The 13,683-nt window shown below is 40.8% G+C and overlaps 1 protein-coding gene across 3 annotated transcripts in view; it reads left to right on the forward strand.

Moving 5' to 3' along the window:
- cdm (importin-13-like protein cdm) overlaps positions 1-13,683 on the forward strand; it is a 312,820-nt gene that overhangs the window by 137,978 nt on the left and 161,159 nt on the right. For all 3 annotated transcript variants that reach the window (XM_071662694.1, XM_071662684.1, XM_071662703.1), the window contains exons 9-11: positions 810-989; positions 1,201-1,453; positions 1,787-1,968. In XM_071662694.1, the coding sequence (XP_071518795.1) occupies positions 810-989; positions 1,201-1,453; positions 1,787-1,968 (615 nt within the window). The remainder of the gene's footprint in view (positions 1-809; positions 990-1,200; positions 1,454-1,786; positions 1,969-13,683) is intronic.

Consider the following 13,683-nt stretch of genomic DNA (forward strand, 5'->3'; position numbering starts at 1 on the left):
CTTTAGTGCATTCCCTGTCCTGTATTCTATTTGAAGATCCCTAACTTGATCCCTGGCCTTGGGGGCATAATTCTATAGGAAGTGAGTGATGTTTGTGCCACCTGCAACTCATCTCTGATGGCATGATGGTCCTTGGCAGGTTGCTGTCTGGACTTTAGGCTCTGTGAGTGGGCAAGTCAACTTATATGTATTATGGTGGTAAATGAAGGTGTAATCCTGGTAGAAACAACCTTTTTAGGAGTTGAATGGTATTTTTAAGTTCTATGACCTGTTGTTCTCTCTTTCTGGTGTTCACATGGCTCAGCCTTCAGTTGAGAAGTAATTTTCATTCTTCAAAGCATACTTTTTTAATGATTACTCTACTTCAGAAGTACATTTTACAATGTTGCTTAGGACTGTTGGTATGAATTTTCTTATTTGTATTGTCTTTTTTTCCAGATTTCTCAAAGTTGAGAAATTAAGCATTGGAAAATTTTGTTTTTAAGGATGACCCTCTTCCTCTTTCAATAAGCCTGGTAAAGGAGAGCCGCCTGTGTAATTGTATCTGAGAATGCAACAGATATTTTAGATGAAATACAGAATGGAATTAGAAATAAGACTGATGATTGTAAATAGTACTAGAAGAATATTCATAAGGACAAAAGACACCCTTTTGATTGCTTCTTACCTTTATGAAAGTTGTGTTTTCTGTAGTGTTTCCTCTTTTTCTCTAATCTAATAACTTACATGAATCATTGTACAGGACATATCCCACTGATTTGTCACCAGTATAGTATTTCCTTAAAGTTTTAAATCTTTTGCTTTTTCAGGATGATATTATGACCTTTGAGGGAGAGCAGCAAGCAGAATTGCTGGCACTTTTCCAGCCAGTGTACCTGAAATTGGTTGACACTTTTATCCAAAAATCTCTTTTGCCTCCTGAAAGTGCTCTAACTTCAGAAGAGAAGGAGATGTTTCGTTGTTACCGGCAAGATATCTGTGATACTTATGTGAGTCCTTTAATACGTTTGAGCTTTGCTAAATTTTTTCATACATGAATAGGGTTTTTCTTTGTAGTTTATGTTCCAAAGGTTTGAGGATGGTATGTTAAGATTCTTGGTATCCACTTTGGTTTTGTTTTTGTTATAAAAAAATATTTTGATTGCCACATCAATTCATGATTTAGAATATAGTCAAGCAAGTTTGTGTTCTGGGTTGCAGATGTATGCCTACTATGTATTAAGAGGAGAAATGTTAAGTCACTTAGAAGTTCATCTAAAAGATGCAGTGGTAAAAATGCAGAATGATCCCAGTGATTGGCGATATTTGGAAGCTGTACTGCACGCTTACTCATCTGTGGCAGAAACTGTTGCTGAGACGGACAACTTCTATGTGCCACGGTTTATTCAAAGCATACCTCAGATACCTTTTTCTGACAATATTCAGCTGATATCTGTGGCACTAACAACATTAGGTTCGTATTAAGATTATGTCTTTAATGGCACTGTGCATTTTTTTTTCATTATTGGAAAAAGTAAAATTAGTATTTACCCTTTCATTGGTCCTGGAAAATGATAAGGTCATTTCCAATGTTATGATATAATTTTAAGGAGTAAATTTCAAAAGTTTGTTCCTAAACTATCTTTTCTCAAGATTGAGTTTAAGATTACTTTGTTTTTATTGTAATGTAGTTTGAGATGCTAATGCCTAATTCCTGAGAATTATTTAGGTGTATTTTTTAATAATTGTAAACTCTAATTGACCTCTAATCCATTTCTTTAAAGGGTATAACTTTCATGTTTTGTAGGGGCATATGCTGATTGGTTGAACTATCACCAAGACCACATGCATCATGTTATCCCCTTAATGGTGGAGGGATTAGTCAATGCGTCATTAGTTGGAGCTGCATCACAGGCCCTTCGTGATCTTACCCTTGAGTGCCCTCTCACCATCTCACCGTTTTCACAGCCTATACTCAGTAGTTGCCAAGTAAGTATTGTTTAAGTTTCCTATTTGTATTTGACACACAGCATCTTAAACATATGCTGTGTTTAAGTTGCCATATGATGCCAAACTGTGTAGATACCAGGGTTATTTTCTCTCTAAGCAACTCCACATACATTCATCTTAACCCATAAGGTGCAGTTCTGCAGTAGCAGGTGTATGGATATATGCATCAAATTCATATGATTTTAAATTTAATTCTGAAGAACCTTGTATCCTTTTTCTCACAGTATTTTATTTCCTTAGTACACTTTGCTTTACATTGGGATGCTGCATGAGAAAAGGGCATTAACAGTGAACTAGTGCAAAGGAAACCTTTTATTCTGTAAGGTTTTATAAGCAAACCAATCTTAACATTGATAAACATAGCATTTAAGATGTCCAAGGATTGATTTTGATAGATAGAGATTAACTTTGTCATATATAATCCAAGGAAAAGTTATTTTCAATATATTATGTAGATGTCGTCTGTAAGATTCAGAATAACTCATTAAGAGAGCGCACAAAATTGCGGCGTACCAAAAGACTATAATTTTGTGAAGTTACCATACTTTGCTTACTTTGTGCAGTGGCAGTGTCATAACCAGTGTTTAGGAGGTGCTGCTTCTGTGAAAAGTGAAAAAGCTCAAAATTGTGGAAAATTGTCAAGTTTCAGTACCTCAAGGGGATACTCTAGCTTTTCTAGAATATCCAAGTCTCACCCCGCCTCATCTTGGTGGCCTCATTAATACACCCCTTAGGGGTGGAACTAAAGGTGGAGGCATTGTTCAGCTCCATCTGGGCAGTCCTTTTAAGTTTAGACGAACACATGAGATGTTCTATCACTTTAGTTTTTGGACAGTTTTGGAGTCTCGCTGTCTCTTGAAACTGTGCTGAAGTTGCCTTTTGCCAGTAACATGTCAACGGTGAAGCACAAAAGACTAAGAAGCAGCAGGGAAGTCTACCAGTAATGTCAAGGGCATGTGAAACATCTTGGGGTAAACCATTGAAAGGTCTGTGGGACCTGGACATGGATAGGGAGCTTTGGTTTCAGTGCATTGCACATGACAGCTAGAAACTGAGTGTGCATGAATGTGACCTTTTTTTTGTCTGTTTTTGTGGCACTACCTCACTGAAATAGGAGGTATCGATGCTGTTTCCTTTGGGGTGGGGCAGCACCAGGAATGGATGAAGGCAAGCAAGTATGAATATGTACATGTGTATATATGTATATATGTATCCCTGGGGATAGGGGAGAAAGAATACTTCCCACACGTTCCTCACGTGTTGTAGAAGGCGACTAAAGGGAACGGGAGCGGGCGGCCAGAAACCCTCCCCTCCTTGTATTTTAACTTTCTAAAAGGGGAAACAGAAGAAGGAGTCACGCGAGGAGTGCTCATCCTCCTCGAAGGCTCAGATTGGGGTGTCTAAATGTGTGTGGATGTAACCAAGATGAGAAAAAAGGAGAGATAGGTAGTATGTTTGAGGAAAGGAACCTGGATGTTTTGGCTCTGAGTGAAACGAAGCTCAAGGGTAAAGGGGAAGAGTGGTTTGGGAATGTCTTGGGAGTAAAGTCAGGGGTTAGTGAGAGGACAAGAGCAAGGGAAGGAGTAGCACTACTCCTGAATCAGGAGTTGTGGGAGTATGTGATAGAGTGTAAGAAAGTAAATTCTAGATTGATATGGGTAAAAGTTGATGGAGAGAGATGGGTGATTATTGGTGCATATGCACCTGGGCATGAGAAGAAAGATCATGAGAGGCAGGTGTTTTGGGAGCAGCTTAATGAGTGTGTTAGTGGTTTTGATGCACAAGACCGGGTTATAGTGATGGGTGATTTGAATGCAAAGGTGAGTAATGTGGCAGTTGAGGGCATAATTGGTATTCATGGAGTGTTCATTGTTGTAAATGGAAATGGTGAAGAGCTTGTAGACTTATGTGCTGAAAAAGGACTGGTAATTGGGAATACCTGGTTTAAAAAGCGAGATATACATAAGTATACGTATGTAAGTAGGAGAGATGGCCAGAGAGCGTTATTGGATTACGTGTTAATTGATAGACGCACGAAAGAGAGACTTTTGGATGTTATTGTGCTGAGAGGTGCAACTGGAGGGATGTCTGATCATTATCTTGTGGAGGCGAAGGTGAAGATTTGTGGGGGTTTTCAGAAAAGAAGAGAGAATGTTGGGGTGAAGAGAGTGGTGAGAGTAAGTGAGCTTGGGAAGGAGACTTGTGTGAGGAAGTACCAGGAGATACTGAGTACAGAATGGAAAAAGGTGAGAACAAAGGAGGTAAGGGGAGTGGGGGAGGAATGGGATGTATTTAGGGAAGCAGTGATGGCTTGCACAAAAGATGCTTGTGGCATGAGAAGCGTGGGAGGTGGGTTGATTAGAAAAGGTAGCGAGAGGTGGAATGAAGAAGTAAGATTATTAGTGAAAGAGAAGAGAGAGGCATTTGAACAATTTTTGCAGGGAAAAAATGCAAGTGAGTAGGAGAGGTATAAAAGAAAGAGGCAGGAGGTCAAGAGAAAGGTGCAAGAGGTGAAAAAGAGGGCAAATGAGAGTTGGGGTGAGAGAGTATCATTAAATTTCAGGGAGAATAAAAAGGTGTTTTGGAAGGAAGTAAATAAAGTGCGTAAGACAAGGGAGCAAATGGGAACTTCAGTAAAGGGGGCTAATAGGGAGGTGATAACAAGTAGTGGTGATGTGAGAAGGAGATGGAGTGAGTATTTTGAAGGTTTGTTGAATGTGTTTGATGACAGAGTGGCAGATATAGGGTGTTTTGGTCGAGGTGATGTGCAAAGTGAGAGGGTTAGGGAAAATGATTTGGTAAATAGAGAAGAGGCAGTAAAAGCTGTACGGAAGATGAAAGCCGGCAAAGCAGCAGGTTTGGATGGTATTGCAGTGGACTTTACTAAAAAAGGGGGTGACTGTATTGTTGACTGGTTGGTAAGGTTATTTAATGTATGTATGACTCATGGTGAGGTGCCTGAGGATTGGCGGAATGCTTGCATAGTGCCATTGTACAAAGGCAAAGGGGATAAGAGTGAGTGCTCAAATTACAGAGGTATAAGTTTGTTGAATATTCCTGGTAAATTATATGGGAGGGTATTGATTGAGAGGGTGAAGGCATGTACAGAGCATCAGATTGGGGAGGAGCAGTGTGGTTTCAGAAGTGGTAGAGGATGTGTGGATCAGGTGTTTGCTTTGAAGAATGTATGTGAGAAATACTTACAAAAACAAATGGATTTGTATGTAGCATTTATGGATCTGGAGAAGGCATATGATAGAGTTGATAGAGATGCCCTGTGGAAGGTATTAAGAATATATGGTGTGGGAGGCAAGTTGTTAGAAGCAGTGAAAAGTTTTTATCGAGGTTGTAAGGCATGTGTATATGTAGGAAGAGAGGAAAGTGATTGGTTCTCAGTGAATGTAGGTTTGCGGCAGGGGTGTGTGATGTCTCCATGGTTGTTTAATTTGTTTATGGATGGGGTTGTTAGGGAGGTGAATGCAAGAGTTTTGGAAAGAGGGGCAAGTATGAAGTCTGTTGTGGATGAGAGAGCTTGGGAAGTGAGTCAGTTGTTGTTCGCTGATGATACAGCGCTGGTGGCTGATTCATGTAAGAAACTGCAGAAGCTGGTGACTGAGTTTGGTAAAGTGTGTGAAAGAAGAAAGTTAAGAGTAAATGTGAATAAGAGCAAGATTATTAGGTACAGTAGGGTTGAGGGTCAAGTCAATTGGGAGGTAAGTTTGAATGGAGAAAACTAGAGGAAGTAAAGTGTTTTAGATATCTGGGAGTGGATCTGGCAGTGGATGGAACCATGGAAGCGGAAGTGAATCATAGGGTGGGGGAGGGGGCGAAAATTCTGGGAGCCTTGAAGAATGTGTGGAAGTCGAGAACATTATCTCGGTAAGCAAAAATGGGTATGTTTTAAGGAATAGTGGTTCCAACAATGTTGTATGGTTGCGAGGCGTGGGCTATGGATAGAGTTGTGCGCAGGAGGGTGGATGTGCTGGAAATGAGATGTTTGAGGACAGTATGTGGTGTGAGGTGGTTTGATCGAGTGAGTAATGTAAGGGTGAGAGAGATGTGTAGAAATAAAAAGAGTGTGGTTGAGAGAGCAGAAGAGGGTGTTTTGAAATGGTTTGGTCACATGGAGAGAATGAGTGAGGAAAGATTGACCAAGAGGATATATGTGTCAGAGGTGGAGGGAACGAGGAGAAGTGTGAGACCAAATTGGAGGTGGAAAGATGGAGTGAAAAAGATTTTGAGTGATCAGGGCCTGAACATGCAGGAGGGTGAAAGGCGTGCAAGGAATAGAGTGAATTGGAACGATGTGGTATACCGGGGTCGACGTGCTGTCAATGGATTGAACCAGGGCATGTGAAGCGCCTGGGGTAAACCATGGAAAGTGTGTGGGGCCTGGATGTGGAAAGGGAGCTGTGGTTTCGGTGCATTATTACATGACAGCTAGAGACTGAGTGTGAACGAATGGGGCCTTTGGGGTCTTTCCTAGCGCTACCTCGCACACATGAGGGGGGAGAGGGTTGTTATTACATGTGTGGCAGGGTGGCGATGGGAACAAATAAAGGGAGACAGTATGAATTATGTACATGTGTATATATGTATATGTCCGAATGTGTATCTATATGTGTACATTGAGATGTATAGGTATGTATACTTGCGTGTGTGGACATGTATGTGGGCGGGTTGGGCCAGTCTTTCGTCTGTTTCCTTGCGCTACCTCGCTAACGCGGGAGACAGCGACAAAGCAAAATAAAATAAATAGTATATATGTATATGTTTGTGACTGAGTTTGGTAAAGTGTGTGAAAGAAGAAAGCTGAGAGTAAATGTAAATAAGAGCAAGGTTATTAGGTAAAGTAGTGTTGAGGGATACATCACTTGGGAGGTAAGTTTGAATGGAGAAAAACTGGAGGAAGTGAAGTGATTTAGATATCAGGGAGGGGATTTGGCAGCAGATGGAAACCATGGAAACAGAAGTGAGTCACAGGGTGGTGGAGGGGGCAAAAGTTCTGGGAGCGTTGAAAAATGTGTGGAAGGTAAGAACATTATCTTGGAAAGCAAAAATGGGTATGTTTGAAGTAATAGTGGTTCCAACAATGTGCTTGGGCTATAGATAGGGTTGTGCGGAGGAGGGTGGATGTGTTGGAAGTGAGATTGAGGACTATGTGGTGTGAGGTGGTTTGATTAAGTAATGAGAAGGTAAGAGAGATGTATGGTAATAAAAAGAGTGTGGTTGAGGGAGCAGAAGAGGGTGTTTTGAATTGGTTTGGTCACATGGCGAGAATGAGTGAAGAAAGATTGACTAAGAGGATATATGTGTTAGGGGTGGAGGGAATGAGAAGTGGGAGACCAAACTGAATATGGAAGGATGGAGTGAAAAAGATTTTGAGCGATCGGGGCCTGAACTTGCAGGAGGGTGAAAGTCGTGTAAGGAATTGAGTGAATTGGAACGATGTGGTATACTGGGGTCGACGTGCTATGAGTGGATTGAACCAGGGCATATGAAGCGTCTCGGGTAAACCATGGAAAGTTTTGTGGGGCCTAGATATGGAAAGGAAGCTGTGATTTCGGTGCATTATACATGACAGCTAGAGACTGAATGTGAATGAATGTGGCCTTTGTTGTCTTTTCCCAGAGCTACCTCGCACGCGTGCAATAGAAAAAATGATGAATATCCGTATATATGTATCTTTCTTTCATACTATTCGCCACTTCCCACGTTAGTGAGGTAGTGTTAAGAACAGAGGACTGGGCCTTTGAGGGAATATCCTCACCTGGCCCCCTTCTCTGTTCCTTCTTTTGAAAAATTAAAAAAAACGAGAGGGGAGGATATCCAGCCACCCGCTGTGTATATGTTGGTATGTATATGTGCATGAATGGGCGTTTATGTATATATGTGTGTATATGAGTGGATGGGCTGTTTCTTCATCTGTTTCCTGGCACTACCTCGCTGACGCAGGAAACAGCAATTAAGTATAATAAAAAGAATGATAACGATAAAAGAGACGAGTGATTGAGGATGATGGCGCTGAATGTAAATGGGATAACTGGTATGAGTAAAAGGAAGGAACTTGTGGTAAAGTTTAAAAGTTGTAGCTTAGATCTACTTGGGACTGGGGAAACCCATATCCTTGGATAGGTGTGTATAGTGCAAATGAAAATGATGAATGTGAGTTATTAGAGAGGGTGGAAGGAGGAGTGGTATGGATAGGCATGAGTGAAAATTATCAGGGAAGAGGGAAAGAAATATGTGCAATTCTGTTATCACTGAGAATGTGGGAGGATATTACAGAGCATTGATGGAATGGATCAAGAATAGTTTGGATGAAAGGAAAGATTGGGAATGAAGTATGCATGAGTATGTGCATATATGTACCTTTGAATATGAAGACTATGAGGTAAGGATTAAATGAAGCTTTTCTCGAGACACTTTTTTATGTTGATTTATTATGCATAATCACTGTTTCCTGCATCAGCGAGGTAGAGCCAAGAAACAGACAAAGAATGGCCCATTCACTCTAATAAACATATATTGGAAAGGATCACAATTTTGCGCGTGATCAAGATATTCCTATGAGTCCACGGGGAAAATGAAACACAGTAAGTTCCCAAGTGCACTTTCGTGTAATAATCACATCATCAGGGGAGACACGAGAGAGATATAAGTCAGTAGATATACATCGAAGAGACAAAGCTAGGACACCATTTGGTAAACATGTGACTGTCCAGAATCACATGTTTACCAAATGGCATCCTAGCTTCGTCTCTTCGATGTATATCTACTGACTTATATTTCTCTCGTGTCTCCCCTGATGATGTAATTATTACACGAAAGTGCACTTGGGAACTTATCGTGTTTCATTTTCCCCGTGGACTCGTAGGAATAAACATATATTTATACATAAACACCCAATTTTGAGAATGAGAGAAACTTGGTCGTATTGGGTGAAATGAATGCAAAATTAGGATGAGATGAAATTTGTGAAATAGTTGGTAGATGGCGAGTGCTTAATGAGAATATAAGTTATGTATCTTCTGGATATTTTTGCAAACACCTTTTTTCAACATGAGGTCCACAGATATATGTGGATGATGAATGATGGAAGAGAAGAGAAAAGGCTTTGATTAACCATGTGGTAGTAGATGAAAGATTAAGAAAGGCTGTGCTAGTTGCTAGAGTTGTGAGAGGATTCTTTGGAGACTTGCTGTTTCACAGTTTGGAGATGAAGATCAGGGAGAAGTGGAGGTATGGTGTAAGGAAGAATGTGGAGGTAAAAGTGTTGGCTAGCAAGATAAATCAGGAAAAATTCTTAGATGAGTATGAAAGGAAGGGAAGTGAAAGCTAAGATGGAAGTGAATTGAATGTAGGCATGCAGTCATATGTGAATGTGATGTTTAAAATGTGTAGAGAAATGCTGTTAGAGGTAGTAGAATTAGTAATTGAATTCAAGGTCATGAGATATAATAAAAAGGGCAGTGCATGGTTGATGCAAGATATAAGAAATGCTGTGGAAGAGAAGAAAAAGGCATATAGTAGATTGCTCAATAGGAATGCACCAGTGGAAGTTCAGTAAGGGATGAGGGAAGAACATACAACATGTAAGCAAAATGTTAAGAAGCTGACAGAGGAAAGCAAAGAATGAGTAGATGAAGGTTTTGGGAGAAAGTTAAGTGAAAAGTTTTGGGATAATATGAAACTTTACTAAAAGTAAGTGAAAAAGGAAAGCGGTGGTTGTAAGAGTGAAAATGTTAATGTGAGAAGTAAGGAAGGGGAGTTACAGGATCAAAAGGAGGAAGTGAAATGAAGATGTGAGTAGTAATTTGAAGAACTGATGAATATGGGAGAAAGGGAAGCAGCAGTTGTTAGTTACATGGGTATGAAGGATGCAAGAAAAATGGCGCAAATGCCTATAACAAAAAGAGAGGTAGGAAGGGCAAGAATGAGGCTGAATGTAGAAAAGGCACTTGGAGTTGATGAGATTACAGCTGAAATGCAGAATTGTTGCAGAGAGAGTGTGATATAGTGGATGCATCTGATATGTAATTTCTTGGAAACAGAAGGTTATGTATTAAGATTGGGTGAAAGCTATTGTTGTTCTTTTATTCTAAGGAAAAGGTGCTGAGGATGTGTGTAGCATCCTCAGCTGCCTCGCTAACACGGGAGACAGCAACAAAGCAAAATAAATAGATAAATAAATATTATTTATCCTCTGTCAATCTATCCTCACTCATTCTCTCCATGTGACCAAACCATTTGAATACACGCTCTTCTGCTCTCTCAACCACACTCTTTTTAATCACAACACATCTCTCTTACTCTCTCATTACTTAATCGAGCCACCTCACACCACATATTGTCCTCAGATATCTCATTTCCAACACATACACCCTCCTCTGCACAACTCTATCTATAGCCCACGCCTCGCAACCATATAACATTGTTGGAACCACTATTCCTTCAAACATACCCATTTTTGCTCTCTGAGATAACGTTCTCGACTTCCACACATTTTTCAACGCTCTCAGAACTTTCGCCCCCTCCCCTACCCTATGATTCACTTCCGCTTCCATGGTTCCTTCCGCTGCCAAATCCACTCCCAGATATCTAAAACACTTCACTTCCTCCACTATTTCTCCACTCAAACTGACCTCCCAATTGACTTGTCCCTCAACCCTACTGTGCCTAATAACCTTGCTCTTATTGACATTTACTCTCAGCTTTCTTCTTTCACACACTTTACCAAACTCAGTCACCAGCTTCTGCAGTTTCTCACCCAAATCAGCCACCAGTGCTGTATCATCAGTGAACAACAACTGACTCACTTCCCAAGCTCTCTCATCCACAACAGACTGCATACTTGCCCCTCTCTCCAAAACTCTTGCATTTACCTCCCTAACAACCCCATCCATAAACAAATTAAACAACTATGGAGACATCACACACCCCTACCGCAAACCAACATTTGCTGAGATTCAATCACTTTCCTCTCTTCCTACATGTACACATGCCTTACATCCTCGATAAAAACTTTTCACTGCTTCTGACAACTTACCTCCCACACCATATATTCTTAATACCTTCCACAGAGCATCTCTATCAACTCTATCATATCCCTTTTCCATTTGCCTTTGTAAGTATTTCCCCCATACATTCTTCAGAGCAAACACCTGATCCACACATCCTCTACTACTTCTGAAACCAGACTGCTTTTCCCCAGTATGATGCTCTGTACATGCCTTCACCCTCTCAATCAGTACCCTCCCATATTATTTCCCAGGAATACTCAACGAACTTATACCTCTGTAATTTGAGCACTCACTCTTATTCCCTTTGCATTTGTACAATGGCACTATGCAAGCATTCCACCAATCCTCAGGCACCTCACCATGAGTCATACATACATTAGATATCCTTACCAACCAGTCAACAATACAGTCCCCCTCTTTTTTAATAAATTCCACTGCAATACCATCCAAACCCGCTGCCTTGCCAGCTTTCATCTTCTGCAAAGCTTTTGCTATCCAGGGAGAGAATGAGTGAGGAAAGATTGATAAAGAGGATATATATATGTCAGAGCTGGAGGGAACGAGTTGTATGAGACCAAATTGGAGGTGGAAGGATGGAGTGAAAATATTTTGAGTGATTGGGGCCTGAACATACAGGAGGGTGAAAGGCATGCTAGGATTAGAGTGAATTGGAACGATGTGGTATACCGGGGTCAACATGCTGTCAATGAATTGAACCAGGGCATATGGAGCATATGGGATAAATCATGGAGATTTTTGTGGGGCCGGATGTAGAAAGGGAGCTATGGTTTAAGTGCATTACACATACCAGCTAGAGACTGAGTGTGAATGAATGTGGCCTTTTGTCTTTTCCTAGCACTATTTCGTGTGTGTGTGCAGAGAAGGGGGGTGCCATTTCACATGTGACGGGGTGGCAATGGGAATGGATGAAGGCAGCAAGTATGAATGTGTACTTTTTTATATATGTATATGTCTCTGTATGTATATGTTGAAATGTATACATACACCCTCTTCTGCTCTCTCAATCACACTCTTTTTATTACCACACATCTCTCTTACCCTTTCATTACTTACTCAGTCAAACCACCTCACACCATATATTGTCCACAAACATCTCATTTCCAACACATCCACCCTCCTCCGCACAACCCTATCTGTAGCCCACACCTTTTAACATTGTTGGAACCACTATTCCTTCAAACATACCCATTTTTGCTTTCCGAGATGATGTTCTCGCCTTCCACACATTCTTCAACACTCTCAGAACCTTCGTCCCCTTCCCCACCCTGTGACTCGCTTCTGCTTCCATGGTTCCATCTGCTGTTAAATCCACTCCCAGATATCTAAAACACTTCACTTCCTCCAGTTTTTCTCCATTCAAACTTACCTCCTAGTTGACTTGTCCCTCAACCCTACTGAACCTAATAACCTTGCTCTTATTCACAATTACTCTCAACTTTCTTCTTTCATACACTTTACCAAAGTCAGTCACCAACTTCTGCATTTTCTCACCCTAATCAGTTACTAGCACTGTATCATCTATGAACAACAACTGACTCACTTCCCAATCCCTCTCATCCAGAACAGACTGCATACTTGCCCCTCTCTCCAAAACCATCCTATCCATAAACAAATTAAACAACCATGGAGACATCACGCACCCCTGCTGCAGACCGACATTCATTGGGAACCAATCACTTTCCTGTCTTCCTACTTGTACGCTTGCCTTACATCCTTGATAAAAACTTTTCACTGCTTCTAGGAGCTTACCTCCCACAGCATGTACTCTTAAAACATTCCACAAAGCATCTTTATCAACCCTGTCATATGCATTCTACAGATCCATAAATGCTACATACAGATCCATCTGTTTTTCTAAGTATTTCTCAAATGCATCCTTTAAAGCAAATACCTGATCCACACATCCTTTACCTCTTCTGAAACCATAGTGCTCTTCCCCAATCTGATGCTCTGTACATGCCTTAACCCTCTCAGTCTGTACCCTCCCATATAATTTCCCAGGAATACTTAGCAAATTTATGCCTCTGTACTGTGAACACTCACTTTTATCCCTTTTGCCTTTATACAGTGGCACTATGTGTGCCTTCCCCCAATCCTCAGGCACTTCACCATGATCCTTACATACATTGAATATCCTTACTAACCAATCAACAACACAGTTACCCCCTTTTTTAATAAATTCCACTGCAATACCATTCAAACCTGCCTCCTCGCTGGCTTTCATCTTCTGCAAAACTTTCACTACCTCTTATCTTGTTTACCAAACCATTCTCCCTGACCCTTTCACTTTGCACACCACCCCAACCAAAACACCCTATACCTGCCACTCTATCATTAAACATATTCAACAATTCTTCAAAATACTCATTCCATCTCCCTGTCACTTTATCACTACTTGTTATTACCTCCCCATTTGCCTCCTTCACCGATGTTTCCATTTGTTTCCCTTCCTTTCACATGTTATTTACCTCCTTGCAAAATATTGTTTTACCCTCCCTAAAATTTATTGATATTCTCTTACCTCAACTCTTGTTTGCCCTCTTTTTTTTACCTCTTGCACCTTTCTCTTGACCTCCTGCTGCTTTCTTTTATACATCTCCCTGCCATTAGCACTATTTCCTTGCAAAAATCGTCCAAATGCCTCTCTCTT

This window comes from Panulirus ornatus, chromosome 1 (assembly GCF_036320965.1).
Source record: "Panulirus ornatus isolate Po-2019 chromosome 1, ASM3632096v1, whole genome shotgun sequence".
Taxonomy (NCBI): Eukaryota; Metazoa; Arthropoda; class Malacostraca; order Decapoda; family Palinuridae; genus Panulirus; species Panulirus ornatus.